The 26,119-nt window shown below is 40.1% G+C and overlaps 2 protein-coding genes across 9 annotated transcripts in view; one reads left to right on the forward strand and one right to left on the reverse strand.

Annotated features, from left to right (window-relative positions):
- The window catches only part of ESCO1 (establishment of sister chromatid cohesion N-acetyltransferase 1), a 1,212,023-nt gene extending 1,197,084 nt beyond the window's left edge, over window positions 1-14,939 (forward strand). For 5 of the 7 annotated variants that reach the window (XM_049698130.1, XM_033435352.2, XM_033435355.2 and 2 more), the window contains 2 exons: window positions 2,230-2,417; window positions 7,912-9,075. In XM_049698130.1, coding sequence (XP_049554087.1) covers window positions 2,230-2,417; window positions 7,912-8,059 — 336 coding nt within the window. In that variant the 3' untranslated portion in view covers window positions 8,060-9,075. Of the gene's footprint in view, window positions 1-2,229; window positions 2,418-7,911; window positions 9,076-13,383 lie in introns of those variants that run through there. The other 2 variants (XM_033435357.2, XM_033435356.2) reach the window with 2 other exon arrangements.
- The window catches only part of GREB1L (GREB1 like retinoic acid receptor coactivator), a 260,529-nt gene continuing 247,071 nt past the window's right edge, over window positions 12,662-26,119 (reverse strand). The window contains exons 27-34 of one of the 2 annotated variants that reach the window (XM_033435348.2): window positions 25,334-25,495; window positions 24,993-25,197; window positions 20,545-20,710; window positions 19,341-19,568; window positions 18,271-18,412; window positions 17,238-17,438; window positions 16,672-16,810; window positions 12,662-15,434 (exon numbers count right to left, since the gene is read on the reverse strand). In XM_033435348.2, the coding sequence (XP_033291239.1) occupies window positions 15,271-15,434; window positions 16,672-16,810; window positions 17,238-17,438; window positions 18,271-18,412; window positions 19,341-19,568; window positions 20,545-20,710; window positions 24,993-25,197; window positions 25,334-25,495 (1,407 nt within the window). In that variant the 3' untranslated portion in view covers window positions 12,662-15,270. Of the gene's footprint in view, window positions 15,435-16,671; window positions 16,811-17,237; window positions 17,439-18,270; window positions 18,413-19,340; window positions 19,569-20,544; window positions 20,711-24,992; window positions 25,201-25,333; window positions 25,496-26,119 lie in introns of both variants that reach the window. The other variant, XM_033435347.2, reaches the window with a different exon arrangement.

A 26,119-nucleotide genomic window follows, 5' to 3' on the forward strand; every position in this document is an offset into this window, starting at 1 on the left:
AGTATAAGAGAAAAATTCTGTAACTCAAAAGTACTATTAAATTTTGTTCGGGAAGTTTCCTTGTTGGCTGCTAACGTAATGTCTGTCTCAGTCCCTTCAGCGCTGGAATAAATCAAGGGTTGGCAAATTACAGCCTGAAGGCAAAATCCAACCTGTTTTTTATAAAGTTTTATTGTAGCACAGCCATGCCCATTTGCTTACATTTTGTCTGTGGCTGCTTTCACACTACAAAGACTGAGTTGAATAGTTGCAACAGAGGCCAGGTATGCTGCAAAGCTTAAAATACTTATTGCCTGGCCCTTTATGAAAAGTTGCGCACTCCTGCAGTGGATCACCACTTCTTTGGTTGAGCTCTAGATGAGGACTTGGCTTGTATTTAAGAGCCAAATTGTGCAAAAAAAAACAATAGTATCTTTTAGTTGCCTGCAAGTGGATGCTTCTTCATAAAATTTTCTAATAAAGTACAAAGTCGAAACAAATCTGCGTGAGTTAATTTCCATATGTTAAGCTACATTAAAAAAATTCAGCCTGAAATTGTGTAGTTTATGAATCTTGCTGTTTGTAATTACAAATTTGATTTAAATAAATAGCTGACAAAGTAGTTTGGAGATACAAATTCGATATAAAATGACTAACTCATAGAAGCTTGCCATACTGTAATTGAGTTAATTTTTGCATAGTACAAATTGTGTGGGTTTATTTTTTCATTGCACTGGATTTATTCTTTGCTTTATCATTTATCCATTTGATAGATCCCTGAGTCTTGATTGTCCCACTTTTAAGAGATATCAACAATGTCATGCTTGATTTTCCTGAATGCCAAAGTGCTTTCAGTGTGTATTGAATAACTGTTGTGTGTTTAAGGCTTGTCCTTAGCAACTCACCCCCCTTAATTTCACTCCAACCAGCATGATTTATTACTCCTGAGGAGGGTTAATAGTAAGATACCGACTTGAGGGAAGTATCAGTTTTTAGATGAAATTGATGATTGAAACAAATGAAGTTAATTAGATGAGGGAAATTAAATATTTGAAGTCAGATTTGCACAGAGTGACAAAGATATTTGCAGATTTTATGATAGAGCATTCTTACATCTGTTTGGCAAATGACTAAGCATTAAAAGAAATTGCAGACATCTGTCTTGTTTTTGACAGTTTCTTACAGTGTTTTGTATTTGGTTGTTGTTCACAATGAATGTTCTTCAGTAAACCCTTGTAGCTTTCTGGTTTTTTTTTTTTGGCCGCGCTTTGTGGCTTACGGGAGCTCAGGTCCCTGACCAGGGATTGAATCGGCCATGGCAGTGAAAGCGCTGAGTCCTAACCACTAGACTATCAGGGAACTCCCCACCCTTGTGTTTTTTAAATTTTTATTCTACCTAGTTCCAAAAATGACTTGTAGCAGTGTTTAGATTAGAACATAGTTGTGTGATATTTGCTTGTTTGTTCTTTGTTAACTCTCAGTTGTGTTGTCTGATTGTTTTAACTTGTGTACCACGTCCCATCAGAAGGCTAGCCATGTCCCTTTTTGGCCACTAGACTGGCAGAAGAGATGTATGTTTTCTTAGAGTTTTTTTTTTTTTTTTTTAAGAGGTAAGAGTGTAGGGAAAGGACCTTTTTAACTCTTGATTCCTCTGCCATCCCTCATCCTAGTTCCTGCACAGCTGTGAACCCTAGTACTATGGCAGCAGGCCCGGAAACAGTTGTGACTGCCGAGTTTTTAGCATGTCCTTTTGCTGGTCCTAGGATATGGGAGGTAGAGAAAATTAGCATTCAGTTCCTATTATGTGCCAGCTGTGATGGCAGGCTGCTTTGTATATATTTCCTTATTTAATCTCAGCAATTCTCTGAAGGGGGTGGTGGAGAGTTCCAATTTGTTGGTAAGGAACCCAGAGCATAATTAAGTAACTTTATCTCATGGTCACGTAACTAGCGAGTTAGAACAGAATGTAGATCCAGGTCTGTTTATTTCCTAAAATGAGGGTGAAAGCGTAAGTGGTTCCCATAGTTTGTTAAGAAGCCAGACAAAAGTAGTGACCTCCTCACTAAGGTCAGTACTAGACAGTTGCTTAACAATATTCCCACTTTAAAACTCCCGCCCCTCCAACAATGTCTTTGTGTATAATGGAGTCACTCTGCCGTGCAGCAGAGACTGGCACAACATTGTAAATCAACTATACTCCAATATAAATAAATAAAGTTTAAAAATTTCCCCCTATTTTGCTACATATAGGGCTACAGAGTTATAGAAGAAAAACTTCCAGTTATCAGGTCAGAAGAAGAAAAAGTCAGATTTGAAAGGCAGAAAGCCTGGTGCTGCTCAACATTGCCAGAGCCTGCAATCTGTGGGATCAGCCGCATATGGGTGTTCAGCATGATGCGTCGGAAGAAAATCGCTTCTCGCATGATTGAATGCCTAAGGTAACTTCAATGTAATTCTTCAAGTCATTTTCAGTAGTTTAGGATTTAAGCAGAGTTTTATATGAAGAATGGCATTTAGGGGCTTCCCTGGTTGCGCAGTGGTTGGGAGTCCGCCAGCCAATGCAGGGGACATGGGTTCGTGCCCTGGTCTGGGAAGATCCCACAGGCCGCGGAGCGGCTGAGCCGGTGAGTCATGGCCGCTGGGCCTGCGCGTTCGGAGCCTGTGCTCAGCAACGGGAAGGGCCCCAGTAGTGAGAGGCCCGCATACCGCAAAAAAAAAAAAAAAAAAGAATGGCCTTTAGTTAATCTTAAATGTGTAACCTTTATTTATATTAATTTAAAATCTGCATAAGATTGTCAGTATGTTGGATCTGTGAGTGCTTTTTTTTTTTTTTTGGCTGTACGCGGGCCTCTCACTGTTGTGGCCTCTCCCGTTGCGGAGCACAGGCTCCGGACGCGCAGGCTCAGCGGCCACGCTCACGGCCCCAGCCGCTCCGCGGCATGTGGGATCTTCCCGGACCGGTACACCAACCCGTGTCCGCTGCATCGGCAGGCGGACTCTCAACCAGTGCGCCACCAGGGAAGCCCTGTGAGTGCTTTTTATGTGAAGTTAACCTGAGGGGGAAGAAAGCACTATGGGTTAAGTATTATTAAACCATTTTAACTTTTTAAATTTGCATCTATGATTATCAGGCCAAAATAACCCACTTATTTCAAATTGCGTTCAATATTAGAGAATCTTAAAGATAACCAAAGAAGTATGGGAAATTGCTTGGGAGTTTAGCTTTTGGGAAAATTTGTCTTAATTTAAGAATAGTATTTGTAAATAATCTAAATCTCTTAATAGTTTTTCTTCTTGCTTTTATTGCTTGATTTTTAATCAAAGGTATAGAGAAGATTCAGAAAATTACATGTTTTTTGCTCTTTAAAGCATCTTTGCTAAAGGATTAATGAAAGAGGTTTAAATTAATCATGCAAATGAAGTTTTTTAGGTTAGTCTCTTGTGTCTGTTTATTCATAGAATACCTATCTACTACTACTTATAGGTATAGCTTTCAAAATAATCCATTATTGTTATAAGTGAGAGCCTAAGACTCTTAAGTCTCTTAGAGCCTTACTGTGTTTCAGGTCTCTCTCCCTTATTTTTGTTTTATCAATGAGTAGTGATCCAGAAGGGCTTAGATCTACCTACCCTTCTCTTCACAAGAGGCAGGTCTATTTTTAGCTCTTTCAGAACTAAACCTGGAAAATGCAGCTGATTAAATAATTGTCCTAAATGAGGGTATTGTCCCTCCTTTAAATCTTGTAAAACTTAGGTCTTGTCAAAACCATAAGATGGTTCTAGTTTATAAAAACATAAAACATTGTAGTCATTGTGTTTGTTCTGTGTGATACTGAGATTGCCACTCTAAGCTTCCTGTTAAAACCATAGAGGTTTCTAACTTTTTTCATTTATTGTTCCTTTATGTACCCATCTCACCTTGTTACGATTACAATATGAAAATTCTACTAATAGTCTATATCCTGGCAAATTTTAAAACATTTAAAAATAACAGCTTTATTGAGATGTAATTACATAGCACAAAATTTATCTTGTTTTTAGTTAACCATTTTTTCTTCCAGTTTTATTGAATTATGATTGACATACAACACTGTATGTTTAAGGTATACAACAAATGATTTGACTTACATACACCATGACATGATTATCACAATAAGTGCAGTGAACATCCATCATCTCATATAGATACAAAATTAAAGAAATAGAAAAATTTTTTTCCTTGTGATGAGAGCTCTTAGAATTTACTCTCTTAACAACTTTCATATATAACACACAGCAGTGCTAATTATGTTTATCATATTATACATGACATCCCTAGTACTTATTTATCTTATAATGGGAAGTTTATACCTTTTGACTGCCTTCATTGAATACCCCCTCTCCCCAAATCCCCACCTCTCGTAACCATAATCTGATCTCTTTTTGAGTTTGTTTGTTTATTTGAAGTATAATTGACCTACAACACTATGTTAGTTCCTGTTATACAACATTGTTTCCGTATTTTTATATATTTCAAAATGGTCACCACAATAAGTCTAGATACAGATATGTCACCATACAAAGATATTACGTAGTTATTGACTATATTCTCCATACTGTGCGTTTCATACCATTGACTTATTTATTTTACAACTGGAAGTTTGTGCCTCTTAATCTCCTGCACCTATTTCTCCCTCCCCTCCTGCCACCCTCCCCTTCCCTCTGGCAACCACCTATTTGTTCTGTGTATCTATAATTGTGTTTCTGTTTTGTTACGTTTATTTGTTTTGCATCTTAGATTCCATGTGTAAGTGAAATCATACAGCATTTTTCTTTCTTTAACTTATTTCACCCTCTAGGTCTGTCCATGTTGTAAATGGAAAGATTTCATTCTTTTTTGTGGCTGAGTAATATTCCGTTGTGTGTGTGTTTGTGTCTGTGTGTATGTCTCTGGTTGTGTGTATACACACAGCATCTTCTTTATCCACTTATCTATTGATGGACATTTAGGTTGCTTTCATATCTTGTCTATTGTAAATAATGCTACAATGAACACAGAGGTGCATATATTTTTTCTAATGTGTATTTTTTTCCTTTGGGTAAGTACTCAGGAGTGGAATTTATATGGTCATATATGGGTCATATATGGTAGTTCTATTTTTAATTTTTTTGAGGACTCTTCATACTGTTTTCCATAGTGGCTGCACCGGTTTACATTTCTACCAACTGTGCATGAGGGTTCCTTTTTCTCCACATCCTCACCAAGACTTGATATTTGTTGTCATTTTGATAATAGCCATTTTGACAGGTGTGAGGTGATAATACCTCATTGTGGTTTTGATTTGCATTTCCCTGATGATTAGTGATGTTGGACATCTTTCCATGTGCCTGTTGGCCCTCTTTTTGTCTTCCTTGGGAAAATGCCTTTGCAGATTCTCTGCCCATGTTTTAATCAGGTTTTTTTTTTTTGATGTTGAGTTGTATGAGTTCTCTGTATATTTTGGGTATTAACTCTTTACTGGTTATATCGTTTGCAAATATCCTCTCCCATTCAGTAGGTGGCCTTTTTGGTCATCTTTTTAAAGTGACACTTCACTGGGTTTTAGTATATTTAGAAGGCTGTGTAACCATCACCACTGTCTAATTCTAAGACATTTCCTTCAGTCTCCCCAAAACCTGATACCCAATTTTCCCATTTCCTTCTCTTCCAGCTTCTGGCAACCAATAATCTACTTTTGTCTCAATAGATTTGCCTATTCTGAACTGTATTTTTTTTTTTAATGTTTATTTATTTATTTAGCTGCATCGGGTCTCTGTTGTGGCATGTGGGATCTTCATTGCAGCATGTGGGATTTTTCGTTGTGGCGCATGTTGTGGCATGTGGGCTCTTCGTTGTGGCATGGGCTTCTCTCTAGTTGTGGCGTGTGGGTTTTCTCTTCTCTAGTTGTGGCACAGGCTCCAGAGTGTGTGGCATGCAGGCTCTCTCATTGAGGAGCACGAGCTCAGTAGTTGTGGCGTGTGGGCTTTGTTGCCCCACAGCGTGTGGGATCTTAGTTCCCTGACCAGGGATTGAACCCACATCCCCTGCATTGGCAGGCAGATCCTTAACCATTGTGCCACCAGGGAAGGCTGTGTATTTTTATTTCTCTTGGTAAATAGAGAAATACTTGCGTATGTATATTTCTTTTGGTACATACGTAGGAGAATTGGGCCATATGGTAACCATATAACATTTTGAGGATCTGCTGAACTACTTTGCAAAGTGGCTGCACTGTTTTACAACTCCACGAGCACTGTTACAAGGGTTCTAATTTCTCCTCATTCTCACCAACACTTGTTCTTATCTGTCTTTTTAGCCATCCTAGTGGGTAGGAAGTGGTATTTCATTGTGGTTTTTGATTTACATTTCCCTAATAGGTAATGATGTTTGTTGGCCATTTATATATATCTTCAGAGAAATGCCTATTCAATCAATCCTATGTCCATTTTTAAATTGGTTCATTTGTCTTTCTCTTCTTGAGTTGTAATAGTTGTTTATATATTCTGGAGATGAGTCCCTTATCAGATATATGATATGCAAATATTTTCTACCATTTTATGATTGTCCTTTCATCTTCTTAGTATTCTTTGAAGCACAGAAGTTTTTAATTTTGAACTCCAAATTATATATCTTTTTTCCTTGTCACATATCTAAGAAACAGTATCCTCATCCAAGGCCACAAAGATTTAGGCCTGTATTTTCTTTCAAGAATTTATAATTTTAGTTCTTATATTTAGGTCTTTGATCCATTTTAAGTAAATTTTTGTGTATGATGTGAGGTAGAATCCAACTTCATTCTTTTCAATGTGGATATCCAATTGTTGCAGCACCATTTATTAAAGAGACTTTTCTTTCCCATTGAATGGTCTTGCCACCTTTGTCAAAAATGATTGATCATAAATGTGAGGGTTTGTGTCTGGACTCAGTTCTTTTCCATTGGTCTCTTATGCCGGCAACCCACTGTCTGGAATACTGTAGATTTGTTGTAAGTTTTGAAATAAGGAAATGTGAGTTCTATAAATTTGTTCTTTTTTAAGATTCTTTTCACTATTCAGTGTCTCTTGCATTTTCATATGAATTTTAGGACCAGCTTGTTAATTTTTGCAGAGAAGCCCAGTATAGATCAATTTGGAGAGTAATGCCGTTTTAGCAATATTAAGTCTTCTGATTCATAAACATGGGATGTCTTTCTGTTTACTTAAGTAGCCTTTAATCTCTTTCCACAACGCTCTATAGTTATCATTTTTTAGGTCTTGCATGTCTCTAAATTTAATCCCAAGTATTTACTCTTTCAGTGTTATTGCAAATGGACTTGTTTTCTAAATTTCATTTTGAATTGTTCATTGCAAGTGTATAGAAATACAATTAATTGTTTAATATCGATCTTATGTCCTACAAACTTGCTGAACTCATTCTTTATTAGATCTAATAGTTATTTTGTGAATTCCAGAGGATTTTTGTATATAAAAGATCATGTCATCTGTAAAAAGAGATAATTTTACTTCTTCCTTTCCAGTGTGGTTGCTTCTTATTTCTTTTGCTTGTCTAATTTTCCTGTTTTAATAGAAGAGGTGTGAGCAGACGTAGCCTTATTACCCTGTTCCTGATCTCTGAGGAACAGTTTTCAGTCTTTTTTTTCCATTAACTTTGATGCCTTTTGATGCTCTTTATCAGGTTGAGGAAGTTCCTTCTATTTAGAGTTGTTGAAGTATTTTTATCGTGAAAAGATGTTGGGTAAATGTTTTTAAAACTATGATTGCTTTTTATAAGACAATTATTTTTAAGTTTCTAGAATATACAGCATTACCTAAAAAGTCTTTATTCAAATTTTGACAGGTTTTTCCAATTTTAATGATTAAAAATAATATACTTTTTTTTTTTTACCCTTCTACTCCCCCCCCCTTTTTTAATAGGAGTAACTTTATATATGGCTCATACTTGAGTAAAGAAGAAATTGCTTTCTCAGATCCTACTCCTGATGGAAAACTGTTTGCAACACAGTACTGTGGCACTGGTCAGTTTCTGGTATATAATTTTATTAATGGACAAAATAGCACCTAAAATAAATTCATGCCTGCAGTCCAGAAGACATCTACTGAAGAGAATGGATTGGTTGCTGACTTTAACCAGGAACTAGGGCCATTTTTATTACAATGAACTCAGGACTGGCAACAACTCTAAGGTTGTTCCATTTTCATAAAATTGGAAAAAATGCAGTAATTGCTTATTGTTGTTTTGTTTTTTAAAGAAGATATTTTATTATCTTTTACAGAAATTTATGATTGATGTATTTTATCTATAGTTATTTAGACATGTTTACATGCAGCAGATAATTGTTCATAGTGGACTGAAACTAATGCAAGGACTATGGTCTCAGTGATAAGTATATTTTGAAGTTCTTAATTATGGAAATATACCAGTGTAGCTTGGTACTGTATTTTTTTATATTGATCTGCTGATACCAGTTATAGTTTTAAAGATTGTATTTTCACAGAGTGGAAACCAATGTTTTTGCATTATTACTCAAGGAGGGTGTGATGTTACCTGTTTAGGAACTCAAAGCTAATTCTTAAAGGGTCTGGTATATAATTTAAAAGAATCCTCACAAAAAAGCAAAGCCGAACTTTTTCTTCCATTTCTCTCTTTCCGCTTCTTAACAGCAGCAAAAAGTGGAAGGTGGAAAAGAATTGAGGCTTTCCTTCTTGGAGAGCTGTAAGTGACTAGAATTAGAATGGTACCCTCTAGTTTATTTATTCTTTCATTCTGGTTTCACTTTTTAAAATAAATGGCAACTGGCACACTTCGGCTATTAACAGTCCCAAAGAGATTTATGAAAACCTGTGGAATAGTTGCAAGCTAAATATGGAGGACTTGGTATCTGCTTCGTTACTCCTCAGAAATACTACACTGGGTATATGCCCTCATTATTGGACTTCATTTTGATACTTGTCTATCCTTCATAGTGCCCTCTACTTTTAAAGGGTTTATATGTTGAAAAACTGCTGTGGCCTTTTATGACCTGTATATAATGTAGAATAAAATAATAAAATACTTGATAGCTTTTTCTAAGTGATAAATGTGATAATGGTGTATTATTATTGTGCTTTTTCAGGAAGTTTGTTAGTTTTGATACCTTGAAATAAGATTAAAACACTGGCTTCTTAAAAGGTAGTTTTCACCAGTTTGCCATAGGATAAGTATGTCAGTAACATCTCCAAAAGACAAGATCCTAACATCAGAATTTTCTGCTCTTTCAAAGAAATAAAGAGCCATGGCCCAAGAATGAAGCACCACTGTGATTTAACATAGATTAATTTTATGAGCCGAAATTAAAACCAGCTAAAAATTAGGGCTTTTAAACTATGATTAACAGACAGGTATATATTTTATCACCCTTAGATGTGTGCTTTTAAAATTAATAGAGTGGTGTAAGGCTCTGTAGTCTTTATAGGGTGGAGTGGTAAGGCAGTGTAAATTTTTCCCTCTGATTCATCATGATGGTCCAACTCTCAGCACTGCTTTTCTCTTTGGGCTTGAGACTCTTCTAGTTATCCCTGGTCTCACCGTTTGCCTGACAGGGACTGTAATTTTTTAAAAACAGGATGAAATTTTCAGGTGTAGTGTAGATGTCCTAGTAACTGTTAATCTCATAATACAGACGCAATTTCCATATAAGCAATAGTATGCTTCTTTGGGGAGCCAAACTTGGTGGTTTCAAGGGGACTTGGAAGTAGAGAGGCTATATTTATTGGTTGGTTTAAAGGTTACCATTACTAGGAAAACGGTTTTTCATGTTTGTATTAAAGACACAGCCCCTCAAATAAGTTTTACAATCTAGCTATTTCTCTAAGAACAGAATTATTAATAATATTTAACACTTGAATGTTTGCCGTGTGTCATACCTTGTGTTTAGTGATGCATTATTTTATTTAATTATCATGACAACCCCATGAGGTAGAGTTTACAAGTGAGGAATCTAGAACTTAGACGATAATTAAGGGCTTACAGTAGCAGTCTTTGTGAAAGATGCTGAAAACTGAACTAAACCTATGATGTGTGGGTGAAGATGAGGAGACAGATGAACTCTGAGGAGATAAAACTGAAGAATTGATAGAGTTGATAACTGACCAGAGAAGGATCATGACAGGAGAATCTAGAGTAATTTTCATTTGGGTAATTGACTGAGAAGGGCATACTGGAGAATTAGGTTGGCAAGATTAGATGGGGAAGGATGTGCTCAGTTTTGCTCACAATTTTAAGGTGGTTGCAGAATCTCCAAGTGGAAATATCTATTTTGTATATAACTGAACATGTAGATCTAGAGTTTGGAAAAAGTTTGAACTAAGCAAATTTATTTAGTTATTTGAAGGTTTAGAAGAGATCGCCACCCTGAGGTTTATGAACTGAGAGGGTAGGAGAGAGTATTGAGGAACACCTGAGAATGCACGTGCAAGGGAAGAACCATAAGAGAGTGGTAGAAACCAAGACTCAAAGAACGGTCGACACTGTCACACCACAGTTGAAGGCTGAAGAGTGATGATAGAAGAACGGTCTCTGTGGAGTGGTGGAGGCACTGGTGGACACAGTGAGTAAACACTAATGGCCACAGACATCGAAACAGGTTGATTCTGTAATTGCTGATTATATAAAGGCGCCTGTAAATTTTTTCTCAGCTACCCTTGAATAGTTGTTGGTCCATTGTAAAAATGTCTAGTGTATGGACATTATAGGAACCACCAGTGTAGACAGGAACCATGAGCTCTTAGGGGTTATGCCCTTGTCTGCATGGACATACAATGGTTTTATTTCATTTTGTAAGCATTGTAAAAATCAGTATTTTACCAGTTCGTAACATGCAAGAGTGCATTTGGTATATCTACTAAAAGCATGTATTGTAAGAACAGTAAGTACGGTAGACATGCAGTGATATTTTAAACTTTTTTTTTAATTAATTAATTATTTTATTTTTGGCTGCATTGGGTCTTCGTTTCTGTGCGAGGGCTTTCTCTAGTTGTGGCAAGTGGGGGCCACTCTTCATCGCGGTGCGCGGGCCTCTCACTATCACGGCTTCTCTTTTTGCGGAGCACAGGCTCCAGACGCACAGGCTCAGTAGTTGTGGCTCACGGGCCCAGTTGCTCCGCGGCATGTGGGATCTTCCCAGACCAGGGCTCGAACCCATCCCCTTCATTAGCAGGCAGATTCTCAACCACTGCACCACCAGGGAAGCCCCACATGCAGTGATATTTTAATTGTTGCTTACTTTGCATGGCTGCCCAGCTAGGGCGTCTGGGTGGGAACACGGCCACATTCCTGCCTAGCTGTAGTTCATCGGCAGTTAAGATGGTTGAATTGATTTCTGGGATAGCGACTGCAGGCATACATATACCTTCTACCTGTTCTCATGGCTCTTGGGCCTTCTGGCAGATAAAGGGAAGATTCGGTCTTATAACAACAAAGAAGTGGTTAGAAAACTTTTTTTTATTTCTTATTATTCCACCTGCCGTCATAATCACTGAAGCACAGTTGACCCTTGAACAACATGGGGGTTACCCCACACAGTTGAAAATCAGGTATAACTTTACAGTCGGCTCTTCATATCAGCGGTTTGCATCTGTAGACTTAGCCAACCATGGATTGTGTAGTATCATAGTACGTGTTTTTTTGGAAAAAATTTGTGTATAAGTAGACCCATGCCGTTCAAGCCTGTGTTGTTGAAGGGTCAACCGTAGATGCTTTCCTTAGCTTACTACTTGACAGTTAAGACATAAGGAATTTGTAGTTTGAATGGCTGTTTCCTTGGCGTCAGAAGTTCTTCCTGAAGTCATCATTAGTGACAATTTTTTTGTTTCTTTTTTGGGCTTTTGTTTTTTTCAGGGAAGCCAGTATTTGATTGTTTTATCAGTATTCTCTTAGACTCAGAGGAAGCTTATGGGCCAGTTGCCATGACTGAAGACAAGCCTGAGGAATGTTTGTTCCCTGATGTTGTTCAGCTCTACGTAGTTGAATACAAAGGTACAGCAGAGTTTCACAGCTGTTAGTCTTTCTAAGGCAGCTGCTTTGGAGCCTTTATCCTGAATCTGTCATCATACTTAAAATAGTTATTGCCCCTCCTGAGGTAACAGCCAGGGGCCTCTGGCCCTGAAGAATGCTTTTATGGTTCTATATCAGTCTATTATTTTAGCACTCTTGCTAATAATAGAACTGAAAGGCATTTCTTTTCCCCTGGAATAACAAGTTAACTCTCAAAAGTTGGTGAAATAACACATTTAGGGTTATACTGCACAGTTCTACCAACCCAAAGTCTGCTTCTCAGGACACGAAAGTGAGTATAGTTGCCATCTGTAAAATAAAAGATTGGGGATGTACCATGAATATTTCTAACGTCTCTTTAATAATCATTTCTAGAGCTGTTATTCATAATTGTGGCATCTGCAGATGGGCATGGTATGTAGATACCTTATACGTGTGTATCTTCTTTGGATAAGCTACAGATTTTCAGTGAACAAATATTTACTTTTTTGGACTGTTATGCCAGAAGAATGTCTTAGAGTCATCCAACCTATGACACGTGGACTTCTAGCCTTTCTTGGACATTGCCGTAGTCAGCTTATTCCATTTTTGAACATACCAGAACATGTAAAGAAAACAAACTTTCTCTTTGGTGGGGTGGGAGAGAATTTTAATACATTCACCAAATTAAAGGACAAGAACATACTGTAGACACAACTTAAGACAATTTAGAATCACAAACAAAATGTGAGGTAGACTGACTAGTGAAATTCACCAAATTTTGGTTAAGAAAATTTTACAGTAATAAAGTAACACAGGTGCCTCCTTTCCTAAAAATCACAAAAAGCATTTGCATAAATTACAGCCAAAAAAATTGAATACAACAATTCTCATTGTAATTTTAGTTTACATTCAGTATTAACCTGTGTGAACTGTCAGTATGTGGCAAGGTTCAACAGGTCTATAGGTCAGTTATTATGCAGGCCTAGTGAACACATTCACACCACAATATTCTTAAGGGATGGCAAGGCTCGAAGTGGAACACACCAAGGTACGTATTAACCAGTCATGGTGTCCTGTGCTTGTGCAATTTTATCCTTGCAGGAGAACGACCTAACATTCTCTAAAGAATTATACTGATAAGGTGATTTTAAAAGATCCAAACCTTAGTAAGATAGGCATTGAAAAGAATAAGCAGGTCAATTTGAATTCTCCATCACTGGGGTGATGGGCTTTTGGCTTTATTCTGGCATTTCTCTTCCCCAGAGTTAAAGAGTATTTAAGAGATCATAAGCATTTGATTTTTCAGAGTGCAGCCCTAACTAATGTGGGGTCCCCTCAGGTCAAGTAACTACAAAAAATTTTCCTTTCCTTAGACTATGAAGCCATAAAGCCTGAAGAAACCCTGAGAGGCCATCTGCTCCAGGTACAACTGTTTTAGGATTATTTCAAGTATTTTATTTGACCTATAAATATTTTTGGAATATTGCACAAATAGTTGGTTTCTTGATATCGTCTGCGTTAGGCCCTTTCAACAAAACAGGAACAACGGAAATGCATTGATATCTAAATCAGCCTGCCTCAGAACGTACCTCTTTGCCAAAAATTCTGCTGTACTAAAATTGAGTATTTTTAAAGCATCTATAAGGCAGGTCCTCTTTCAAGGTCAGTTAAAAATGGAGTTTAAAGGAATTGTTCATTTCAAGAGACATTTAAAGCATCGTAAGTAGCTACATTAAAACCAAGAGATCTGAAACCATTTTCAGATTAGTACATGCCATCTTTTCACTAGCTGTAAACTCCTTGTTATCACAAACTAATAAAGCTGGTCAGTTAACACTGTTTGTTCTAAGTAAATGCAGGCTTCAGGCCATAAATATGACATCGATTCAAGTTAAAAATGGCCATTTAAAGTGGGAATAAAGTGGTACATACGGGCTAATGAGAAAAATGTCAAGAGATTGTTTAATGATGAGAAGTGGAGTAATTTAAGAGTAAGCTTCCAAAAGACCTAGTTTGTTCTAGAACATTTTCTAAAAATCTGTTTTTGATTAAAATATGTGGTAAAAAATCTGTAGAAACTTACGCCTCCTACTTTTGATACTGAACAGAGACCCCCTGTTGATTTTAATGAGTCAAAGAGACTTACTGGCATCTTCTTTAACACACGCACACCCCACTGGTAGGATTAAGTAAAACAGCCTCTCTTTCTACGGCTCTGTTTCCCATTTCAGCAATTTCTGTGGTGGTGTCAGTATAAGGCAGCTAATATTCATTCAGTGTATCTTTTAAAGGAAACTTTGCTTTAGTCTTTGAGAGGAAAGAAACTAGTTCCACTTCACACAGAAGCTAAGCCTGCCTGACATTTAGCTTTGCTGGTGCCAACTGCTAAATTCCAACCAAACAGGGTGGGTGTGGGGTGACTGCTGAAAGCTTCTGAATTGGCTCAACTACTGAATCAGGCTCTCCTTGTGTAAGATTAATCACTGTTCATATTCTCACAGGCGTGCTTAAGAGACTGAAAACAAAGAATGGATAAAGCAAAAGAACTTAAGCCAGGAGAAGCTGCATGAATACACACAATGCCTGCTCTGCATTTACTAATTTGTTTGTTCAGTTTAAATAGTAAACTTTTAACTCCTGTGGAAATTTTGCCAAAAGTTTCAATACATACAAGATTATAAATCTTAAACTAACACTGCACAGAGAAAGACAAAGCTACTTCTTTTTTTTTTTAAATACAAATATCTTCTACATTCTATCATTTCAGACCCCTGAGTAATACTGTACCAAAGTACAGATCTGAAGAGAAACTGAGGGTTCAGGCCTCAAACGTTAATCTTCAATTAATTCCACACCAACGGTGTGAGTCTCACGTAACACATTCAGGCTAGCTAATGCTGAGAGTCAGTTCCGCCCCCCCCCCCCCCCCCCCGACACAGCATAGTAAAAAAACAATGCAGACTCCCTGTGGCCTCTCCAAAGCATAATCCTCCTCAGCACCCCGTAGGCAGACCACGTCTTAAGTAATTGCATAACTACCTAGGGTGGAGTTAACCTGAATTTAAGTCCTGAAATTGGAACTGAAGGAGAGTGATGCCCCCCAGGGATCTAGGTCAGATTTGGGGGGTTCTTTGGAGGAGAGACAAATATGTTGCACTTGGCTCCACAGTGATTGTACTTTAAAGGAAAAAAGCATCCTTAATCGTTACTACCCCACCCCACCTAGGCATCCCTTTGCTGGTTTTGGTCTCTTCCAAAGCTCATACGTGACGTCCGGTAAGAAAGTAGAGGGGCTTGTCATCGGCGCTGTTAGCAGTTTGAAACTCGTCTCGGAGGCGGAACTGCCACTCGTCCTCTAGCTCTAAGCGCACAATCGTCTGGCGTAAGGAACTTCGGTCTTGGCAGATGACACACAGAGTAGCACCTTCAGGAAGAGAGCAGAAGTGTGTCTTAGGCTCAGGGATTGAAATGATGAAGAATCTTACCACCTCCCTCTGATTATATCCCCTAAACTAACACATGTGAGAACCAACATACAAAGTAACCTATCAGATTTGTTCATTGTACTGTTTATTTTGAATAAAGTAGTTATTACAAATTCAAAAGTTTAAAAGAGTGTAAAGTAAAAGCCCTCCTAACCACACCCCCCCCTTCCCCTGTAGTAACCAGTGTTAAAACCCACGTCCTAACGTTTCATGTGTCCCTGTAGAGCAGGTGTTCTCAACCTCGGCACTGTGGGCCAGACAATCCTACTGTGGGAGCTGTCTTGCTCTTGTAGGATGTTTAGCAATGTCCTTGGCTTCTACCCACTCTGTGCCAGCAGCACCCCGCCCTGTGACAACGTAAAATGTCTCCAGATATTGCCAAGCGTCCCCTGGGACGCTCCCTCCCACCCCCAACGCACGCGCACAGCTCCATATGTGTTTTACACACACAGAAGTAAATACAGTTTCTCCTGTTCTCATAAAAATGGTAGCATGCTGTACACAGCATGATGAACCTTACTTTTTTCCCACCGACCTCAGAGGTCATCTTGTCAGGATTATTTGTGATGCTTAATCTGCAGTTTGTTCTTAGGCAAGTTTAACTCTTTATATGGTGCATACTCATTGAAACGACTTCAGCTTCTATACCAGAATCATACCTCATTAACCTGATTTTTTTTTTTTTTTTTTGTGGTACGCGGGCCTCTCACTGCTGTGGCCTCTCCCGTTGCGGAGCACAGGCTCCGGACGCACAGGCTCAGGGGCCATGGCTCACGGGCCCAGCCGCTCCGCGGCATGTGGGATCTTCCCGAACCGGGGCACGAACCCGTGTCCCCTGCATCGGCAGGCGGACTCTCAACCACTGTGCCACCGGGGAAGCCCAACCTGATTTTTATTAAAATTAGATTATATGAGAAGCATCATTTCTTGTATTGCATCATTCCTTTCTAAAATTACTAGTGGCAAACATATTTAATATGGTCACAAACCTGGCTATATTTATCTGCATTTAGTCTTAACACTCCCCCATTTAAAAAATCAGTGGCCTGGTTTAAAAGTAAGATACTTAATTTACTGGCAAAATGATTGTTGAAGTGCTCTTTTATATCTTTCCCACTCTATTTTGTCCAGTGGGAACTAATAGCATTCACAAGCAAGATGCTAAATTTGATTTACCTTTTAGAAACTTAAATTTCTTAAGAAGATCAGCACCTACAAAAGAGTCACAGAGGTACAAGAGGAGTCCACTGAAACACACCCCTTCACAGTTGACATTGCTGGAGTGGGGTCTGGAGCTGACGTAGCATATGGCCACCTGGAATCATCAAGCAGAAATAGCACAAGCATTTCAAAAGCAAGCAAAACCTCTGCATCTTCAGCTGAATGAAGTAGCGCCTTCCTTTTTAGCTGTCCATCTCAGGGTCAGGTAAAGGAGACACCTTCCGCACCCACCCCCGACCTGGCACGCGGGATCCTAGCTCCCCAACCAGGGATTGAACCCGTATCCCCTGCAGTGGAAGTGCAGAGTGCTAACCAGTAGACCGCAGGGAATTCCCAGTTTTTTTTATTGAAACTTCAATGGGCTGGTTAGTTAAGCTTTGTACTCCCTTTATTTTGTGTGTCAAGTTTTAACGTATTTAAAGCTTATTTATTTCTCATAATAAAGGACAGTTATGAGAGAAATTAATAGAAGCAAATCAAGCCCCTCTATCTAAAAAGAGTATCAGCCCCTTCCCCTTTACCTCTGGTCCAATGTTAAGGTAGCAGTCGATGGCCAACACGGGACTCTTGAAGTTATGGATAGCTTTCGGGAAGAGTTTGTATGAGGCGTGCTGAAGGAACTTCTCCAGGAGAAACTGTGCAGGGGCTGCCAGTAGTGTGTGTTCGCTGTCGGGAGCACAGACATACTGAAGGGGCAAGATGGGTGCTAAGCTCTCTGACACCTGAAATCAGAGCCAAGATCATGGGAAATGGGTCTGTCACTATGTGAAACTGGCAAGGAAAGCACTGCATTGCATCCGAACAATCCACAAGTAACAGTAGCACAGAGACAGAGACCAGGCTCAAATGTAAGTCTGTCCTTCTTGGGTTCTGAAATTTTTTTCTCTTGGAAATAGCACAGTTGGATTTAACATAATTTATACACAGTAAGGGCAGGAGCAAATGCAAAAGTAGGCTTCTTTGAAAGTTGGTGCATTTAGCATGTACACTGTAAGAACCAACAGGAAGCCTTTTATAGCGCTGCTGGATGTGGATGGGATAAAATCCCCCCCCCCAAAAAAGCAAAGAGATTTCTAAGCTCCACTGGGGAGTCCACATGCTAAAAATGATTCCAGTAAATCTCTTAAACAGAAAAGGGTAGGCCCATGGAATTAACCCTTAACAGGTTCTGATCTGCCTTACTTTAAAAAAAAGACAACTGGCAAAGGACCGTGCGAGCAGCTTGATGTACACTTCTTTCATGTGTTACATAAAGAATGTAAAAATGTTAACTTTGCCAGTTTAAGAATATAGAAGACGTTTAGAAACTAAAGCTTTGATGGAGTTAAACCTTAAATCTAAAGAAAGGTAGTTTTGTTGAATTTTCAAAACTTATGTTTGGCTCTAGATGAGTCTTCAGTAAGGGAAACAAGAGTGCAGATTTGACATTAAGAACAGACTCCCTTGTGTTACTTTCCAGTCAAGTGGCAAGTGCTTAATGCCAGTACCTGATAACAAAGATATTAATGAAAGATCATCTTATTTTCAAAAGTAGACTCAAGCTTGCAAACTTACCATGATCTTTGGTTTAATGATAAAGTCCCTTTGCCCTCCAACCTGAACATGTTTCTTCATGAGACTGAAGTTATTAAAGCGGCAGATGAGCAGGCCACTACTGTTCGTTCTTAGGTTAAAGTCAACGTCTTCACAGAAATACCTAAATTATAATCACAACGATAGGTTTCCTTGACTACCTGTCACATCTCAACTATGACAGTTAAACACAGAGAAATGTGTGGCAGGTATTGGGAGACAGCCTCAAACAAAATCAACCTTTCCCCCTCAAGGAGCTGGCTCTCTTGACACTGGCCTGTGAACCTTTTGATTTGGGCATTAACAGCCACTAAGGAAGGAGGAAGTGAGGTGACTGTTCCCAGACATTCCACAGCGCCTTGCATTCCTGAACTGAAATACGAGCGCACATTCTGTATACTCTTGTGGGACCGGACTGCAGAGCTGCTCCCGGTTTTAAAATCCTGGCTGCAAACAGGATAAAGCATCTGCCAGATTTAAAACACAGAAGTGAAATAGCTACAGAACATTCTAATAGCTACAGGGTTGGGGGTTGACATAAGAGGGACTCTATGGCCTCTGACATTCTTCCTTGGCCATTTCAGATTGTCCAAGATGTGGGCATAATTTGTTCAGGAGGCAAGGCCAGGGCTAGCTGGCTTTTCCCTACAGGAGCCAGATCTCAGGGTCTTGCTAACATCTGGGGAAGAGATTACCTTCTGAGTTCTGAGGGTAAATGAAAGGTTAATCTTGAATAGGTTTACGGGTCCACACACCGATTTCTGTTGATAAAAAGTTTTGGCCCTGTTTCAGTTTTTACTGAATAATAAGATGGCCAAAATATGTTCTCTAAGCATTTCATGTTGCAGCACCTATCATTAAGGGTCTGGGTCAGTTTGAAGGCTGATGAAGGGGCACTTTGGGGCTTATGATCCCCCTTTCTCTGTCCATATAAAGAGAGTCTCAGTTTCTCAAAGACACAGAGACAGGAATAAAAACATGGCTGAGGCTAGACCTGGGCAGAAACAATCAGTAAATGCCGGGATCACATACATCCAGAAGGCCTGACTTACCTGTTGAAGTCATACTGCACATTCTGAGTCAAGTCTATGTTGAGGAGAATGAAGTCGTGCACGTGGCATCTAGAGAACGGGGCCTTCAGGCTCTGAGAGGTCAGCTTGCTGCTCCATTTCTGTATGCCCAGGATTGCGTAGTGGATGATTTTCGGTGTTGCTTCAATATGCTGCAAGACACTCTTCAAGGACACATTCTTACTGGAAACTCCTGTTTCCATGGGCTGGCTATGAAATGTAGAGTTAGTTTACATAAGATACCACTATTACTGAAGAGAGGGTCACTTATGAAGAGCTAACCGCACTGTACAGTATTAATACCTGAAGGATACAATTAGCTGATTGACTTTATATTAGTCTGGAATGGAGAAGGATGTCAAGCCCGGTTTTCATGCTGCCTGTCACTGCTAACCTAGGGAAGCTGCCTTCTGGGGGCCGGGCTGATCACTTAAAGGCAGAGAGTGAAATCCAGCCCATTTCAAAGTGAGTAATGAACAGGGAGTCACCAAAGAGAGGTAGCCAGAGATTAGAAGCACACAAGTATACTTCCCAGTTCTGGTAATTACGGAATAATAAAGGAATATTTGAAAACTTCACGGGCTTCAAATCCACAGGGGAAACAAGGGCACAAAACCGTAATGCCTGAGCTGGAAGGGTCTAGAGACCATCTGGCACAGTGTTTCACTGGGGCTGTGAACATTCGGGGCCATTTACTGCATAGGACTTCTCCAGGCTTAGCATTTCATGGTCCCCATGGATTCCTGTCACCTCTGCCCCAGGAGGAGAACCACTGATTTGGGCCCAGCCATAATTTTTTATGTGATAGAATTGAGACAGAGGTGAAGTAACTTTCCCTTTTCATCCAGACAGTTAGGAAGCAGAGCTGGGGCTAAAAAGCAGGTCTCCTGATTCAGAAGCCAGTGGTCTTTCTAAATAAACCATAGTGTCTTTCAACAGACTTTTATAGCAAACCTGAGCTGTGATGCACAAATGGTCCAGGAATTTAATGGCAGGCTGAGTGTCTAAATTAAAAAATTCCTAAGCCACCACAAAATGTGCTAGTGAGAGTAGTCTCACAGATGATTGTTTTGCTCTGGAAAGCTGTACCTCTCTTATTTACTTCCCTGTGCAATGACAGCCAAGGAGAGTGTCTTCTCAATGACACTGTGTCACACTCCTAGAACTGCGTAGGAAGCACCACTACCTGCTCTGCTCCTGAACACTGTGAATGTTCCATAGGACACACGAGTCATCCATTACAACGATGAAAGGCCAGACACACTGGCGTTTAACTCCCAGCTCTTCCAGGCGGTTCCTCTCCAGCTCCAGGTTGTGATATGACAGCTCCTTAATAAGAAACCTGGCAGCACCTGAAAGGCAACACAACCAAGGCTTGTACATCCTTCGCTCAGGCTTGGCTGAGGCCCTGCACACGGCTCACACGCTCTCCAAAAGCATGCGTGTTCACGTGGTGACCATGCACATGGATGGGGGTCAACCAAATGTTCAGAGCAGTGGCTCTCAACCATCAGTGTAGATAAGAATCACCCAGGAAGTCTGTTTAAAATGCAGATTCCTAGAACCCACCACCAGAGGTTCACTCTCGTAAGTCTGATGAGGGGCCAGAAACCAGAGATGTCTTTGCAGGTGATTCATGAACTACACTTCAAGGAGTACTACAAGAATCCAGCTTCCCTGATAGGACAAATGATACCACATAGAGGAGATACTTACTACTGGTTTCTCAGAGCCATGATCAGATTCTCAGCAGCCGCCACTTGCATGTCCTGCACTAGGGAGCCACCAGGGCTGCAGTAGTGGGTATGGCACTTACACTAATGTGTCCCCTGCTTTAGGTACCTTTAGGAAACTGGCAGCAGTGTCTTTGAAGAAGACTCTGGAAACTGGTATCCTTTCCCTAGGTCTGCTTTTTTGTAAGAGGCATGTGGTACAGTAAGTAAGAGACAAGACTGGAGCCAAGCTGCTTCAGTTTGAATTCTGATTCCACTGCTTTCTAGCTGTGTGACAGTGAACAAGTTAACTCCCCTGTGCCTAGGCTTCCCCACCTGTAAGAAGGCGATGATAATGTCTACTTCATAGGATTGCTGTTTGGTGCTCAGGACAGTGCCTAGCACTTGGTAAGTACTCAGTGAGTGTTAGCGATTATTAAGATGATGATCATCAGGAATTAGCCAGGTTTTATGAGTGGGCCACCCTAAAATGAAACACAATGTAGATGATAATGAAATAAAGAGGCTAAAAAATCCCATTAAGTCTATGAAGGAGCCAGGAAAACAGTTTGAATAGGTCAAGGGTAATACTAGGATTTAGGAAAATCTACCTTTCAATAGCACTATGTATAACAGTTTGCATTCTCAACATAAGGACCATATATGAAAAGCCCACAGCTAACATACTCAACGCTCAAAGACTGAAAACTTTTCCTTTAAGATCAAGAATAGGACAAGGATGCTCACCTTTATCACTTCTATTTAACATAGTACTGGAAATCCTAGCCAGAGCAATTACACAAGAAAATGAAAGTCACCCAAGTTGGAAAGTAAAATTATCTCTTTGCAGACATGATCCTATATGTAGAAAACCCTAAAGATAACATGCATACTTAGAATAAATGAATTCAGCGAAGTTGCAAACACAAAAACAATATACACAAATCAGTTGTGTTTCTATATACTAACAACAAACAATCTAAAAGGGAAATTAAGAAAAGTTCCATTTTCAATAGCATCAAAAGAAAATACAGGGCTTCCCTGGTGGCGCAGTTGTTGAGAGTCCGCCTGCCGATGCAGGGGACACAGGTTCGTGCCCCGATCCGGGAAGATCCCACATGCCGCGGAACGGCTGGGCCCGTGAGCCATGGCTGCTGAGCCTGCGCGTCCGGAGCCTGTGCTCTGCAATGGGAGAGGCCACAACAGAGAGAGGCCCGTGTACCGCAAAAAAAAAACAAAACGAAAAAAAAAGAAGTACAATACTTGGGAATAAATGTTAAGCCAAGGAGGCAGAAGACTTGTACACTAAAAAGTACAAAACACTGCTGAAGTAAAGACAAATAAATGGGAAGACATCCCATGTTCATGGATTGCAAAATGTAATATTAAGACGTCAATATCACACAAAGCAATCCACATATTTAATACAATCCCTGTCAAAATATCAGGGTTGTTTTTTTTTTTTCCAGAAATAGAAAAATCCAACTTTAAATTCACATGGAATCTCAAGGGGCTCTGAATGGCCAAAACAATCTTGAGAAAAGAACAAAGTTGGAGGTCTCACATTGACTGATTGCAAAACTACAGTAATCAAAACAGTGTAGTAGTGGCACATAGACCAATGGAATAAGAATATAGAGCCCAGAAGCATACACTTGTATATATGGTCAAATGATTTTTGACAAGAATGCCAAGACCATTCAATGGATAAAGGATACTTTCTTCAACAAATAGTGTTGGGAAAACTGGATATCCACATGCAAAAGAATGAAGTTGGACCCTTATATAAAAAAATCAAAATGGATCAAAGAGCTAAAACTATAAAACTCTTAGAAGAAAACATGGGGGAAAGCTTGATGATGTTGGTTTTGGCAGTGATTTCTTGGATATGATACCAAAAGCATAAGCAACGAGAAAAAAGCTGGACTACATAAAAATTTAAAACTTCTGCACAAAGAATGCAATCAACAGTGAAAAGGCAACCTATGGAATGGGAGAAAATATTTACAAACCTTATCTGATAACGGGTTAATATCTAGAATATATACAGAACTCCTACAAGTCAACAACAATAAAAACTTTACTAAAAAATAGATTCTCCAAAGAAGATATACAAATAGCCAACAAGCAAATGAAAAGATGATCAACATCACTAATCATTAGGAAAATGCAAATCAAATCACAATAAGATACCATCTCACCCATTAGGATGCCTACGAACAACAACATCAAAAATTCCCAGAAAAAGCAAGTGTTGGCAAAGGTGTTAAAACTGGAACCATTTTGCATTGTTGGTAGGAATGTAAAATGGTACAGACATTATGAAAAACAACATGCCAATTCCAAAAAAAAAAAAAAAACAGCATTACCACGTGATTAAGCACTACTACTTTGGGGTTTATACCCAAAAGAATTGAAAGCAGGGTTTTGAAGAGATTTGTGTTCATGTTCATAGTAGCATTATTCACAACAATCAAAAGGTGAGGAGCAGACTAAGGGTCCCTCAGTGGGTGAATGGATAACAAAAATGGGGAGTTAGCCTTGAATGGTACTGAGTTTCAGCTCTGCAAGATGAAGAGAGTTCTGGAGATTGGTTGCATAACAATGTGAATATACTGAACACTACTGAACCATACACTTAAAAATGGCTAAGATAAATTTTGTGGTTTTTTACCACAGTAAAAAAAATTTGTTTATTTTATTTGCATGTATGTTGGTTTCTCTGCCCAGATTATTACAAAAATGGTAAAACTGGCACTAAACAAATTCAGTCAGATCTGGGATGAGGGAACTTTTTCTCCTAAAGGTCAGTTAGGCACAGAAAGGTATAGTTTGAGGGTCATATGCATATAGAAAAAGATTTTAGATAGTTTGGAGATATATTGTTTGGGGGAGGATAAAGGACCAGAAATATATGAAAGTCCTAAGTCATCTGATATTGTGATAAACATGGGAAATTGCATTCAAAACAAACCAGTTTGGGAAAATATTTTAATCCCATATTAAGGCTAAAGTTTAAGGACATGAAAAGGAATGGAATGGAGAACAAGAAAGGAAGAGACCTAAGAAGAAAGGGAGAGAGAGACCTGGAGAGAAGGCCTGTGTGGATCCAGGGCACTACTTGGGTCTCGTCTGTGTTCACTCCAGCTCTGGGCTGGATGTTCTTCCTCTAAAGCTCTTGATCCTCAGCCCTCTGAGACTCTGCACTGAGATACCCACAGAAGCCAGTGGGAAGGGAGTTAGATGCAGGGAGTTACCAGACACTAGAGCTCTAGAACACTGGGTCCATGTGGAGGTTTCCTGCCTTCAGGAGGGAAATGAAGGAGCTCCAGACCGCTCTCTCCAGTTCCTCCCCGGCTCTGTCAATACACTCAACAACCAGGTGCCGTCTCTGAGAAATCAGCCAATTGCTCTTAAACTCCTTGGGGAAAAGCAGGAAAGACTTCTTCCAGGCACTTTTAAGATAACTGCCGTAGGCAGTGATGATGCTTCCATTCCCCAGCTGCACAGAGCCCCCAAGAACTTGCTGTGTGCCTTTAAGATTAGTGATGCCCCTCAGAGATCCCTCCAGACCGGACTGTGAACTACTAACTCCCCTCCTCAGACTCTCCTCCCCACTGTGATGTTCCTGCTGCCAGCCTGCAGCAAGGAACATCTGCGGCCTATACTGGGAAGAGTCCCAATCCTTCCCAGGGTGCTCAACGTACCAGTGACTTCTTTGGTTACTAGTCCTCAAAAGTTAAAAATTCTGCAAAACTGCAGATCAAGAGAAATGAAAACTCATTTAAAGAGGAATGAAAAGTCCTTTGGTCTGCAGGGCAAGACACTATCCAGGGGCAGGGGAACCACTGAAAGTTCATGCCTGGGGAATGGAGCTTAGTTTATCTTTCCAGCCCTTCCCCCCATCTGGGGGCCCCCTTACCCACGCCTGCATTATTGAACATGCCAGGAAGCACCAGCATGATGTGGTTGGGCCAGTACTTGCGGTACAGCGGCATCTCATATTCCTTAACCACCAGTAGGTGCAGGTGGCTGATGCCCTCCATGGCGTGAAAGAGGTTTAGGAGTCCGTGCTCGTGGCGACCACTGGAAGGAGTGAAAATAGGGCTCTTGACCGCATTCAAATTCTGCTGAAAGAGAAAAAGGGAAAGAAAGGACCAGAGACCAAAAAGAGAAATTAGAACCCTTAGATATCAGAAGCTTAGAGAACCTAATCTAATACCTGAGGCCTGTCAGTCCTTGTGTCCAGACGCTATCACCCACCTTGTCTGAAACCAGGGGCAGCCGCATGCTCTCCAGGTGTTTGCCCTGCTTGCTGAAGATGAAATGACTCTCTTTGGATTTGGGAATGATGAAATAGAGCTGCACCTCTTCTCCCAGCATAGAGGAAGAGAACGTGAAGGCGTGAAGGGTGGAGTCGGACATCTGCGTTTGCAGAGAAGAAAGGGAGGGAATGTAAACTCACGGTTTGCAAACCTCCAGGCCACTCGTTAAGGCTGTTACTGAGAGAGGCAAACTAACCTGAACTTCTGCCTGCCACCAGACCTGCTGTGCGTGCAGTGTCGAGAGGGCTGGAAAGGCAGACGCCTCATCTTTTAGGGGCTGCCGCTGACCAGAGAGCCAAGCATCTCGCCCCTACACAGCCTCTCCGTGTGTGGAGAAATACCTGTTGCTGGAAACTATCTGCATTTCTCTCCTTCTTAGAACCACTGCTGCTCAGTCCTACGGAGGTCCAGTAGATCGAGGGGATGTCCTGCCACGTAAACATTCCCAAAGGTGCCCAGTGATGGGGGTAAACGCTTCTGTGTGGGTCAGGTCAAATGAATATCATTTTTCTAAGTAAACTATTAAAACGCCTCTGTGGCCCCATCTTTCCTGGCTACAGTGGAAGCTGAAGATATCTGAACAGTCATTTAGCCTAGAACTCTGGCTTCCAGGAGAGACCTGACTCATCCAAGCCAAATATAAACCTGCTTTTTAAATTGCTGATAAGTTCACACACTCTCAGTAAGCCATCCCGGTGAATGACTAAATAAAGGTCTTTACAAT

This window comes from Orcinus orca, chromosome 15, assembly GCF_937001465.1.
Source record: "Orcinus orca chromosome 15, mOrcOrc1.1, whole genome shotgun sequence".
NCBI lineage: Eukaryota > Metazoa > Chordata > Mammalia > Artiodactyla > Delphinidae > Orcinus > Orcinus orca.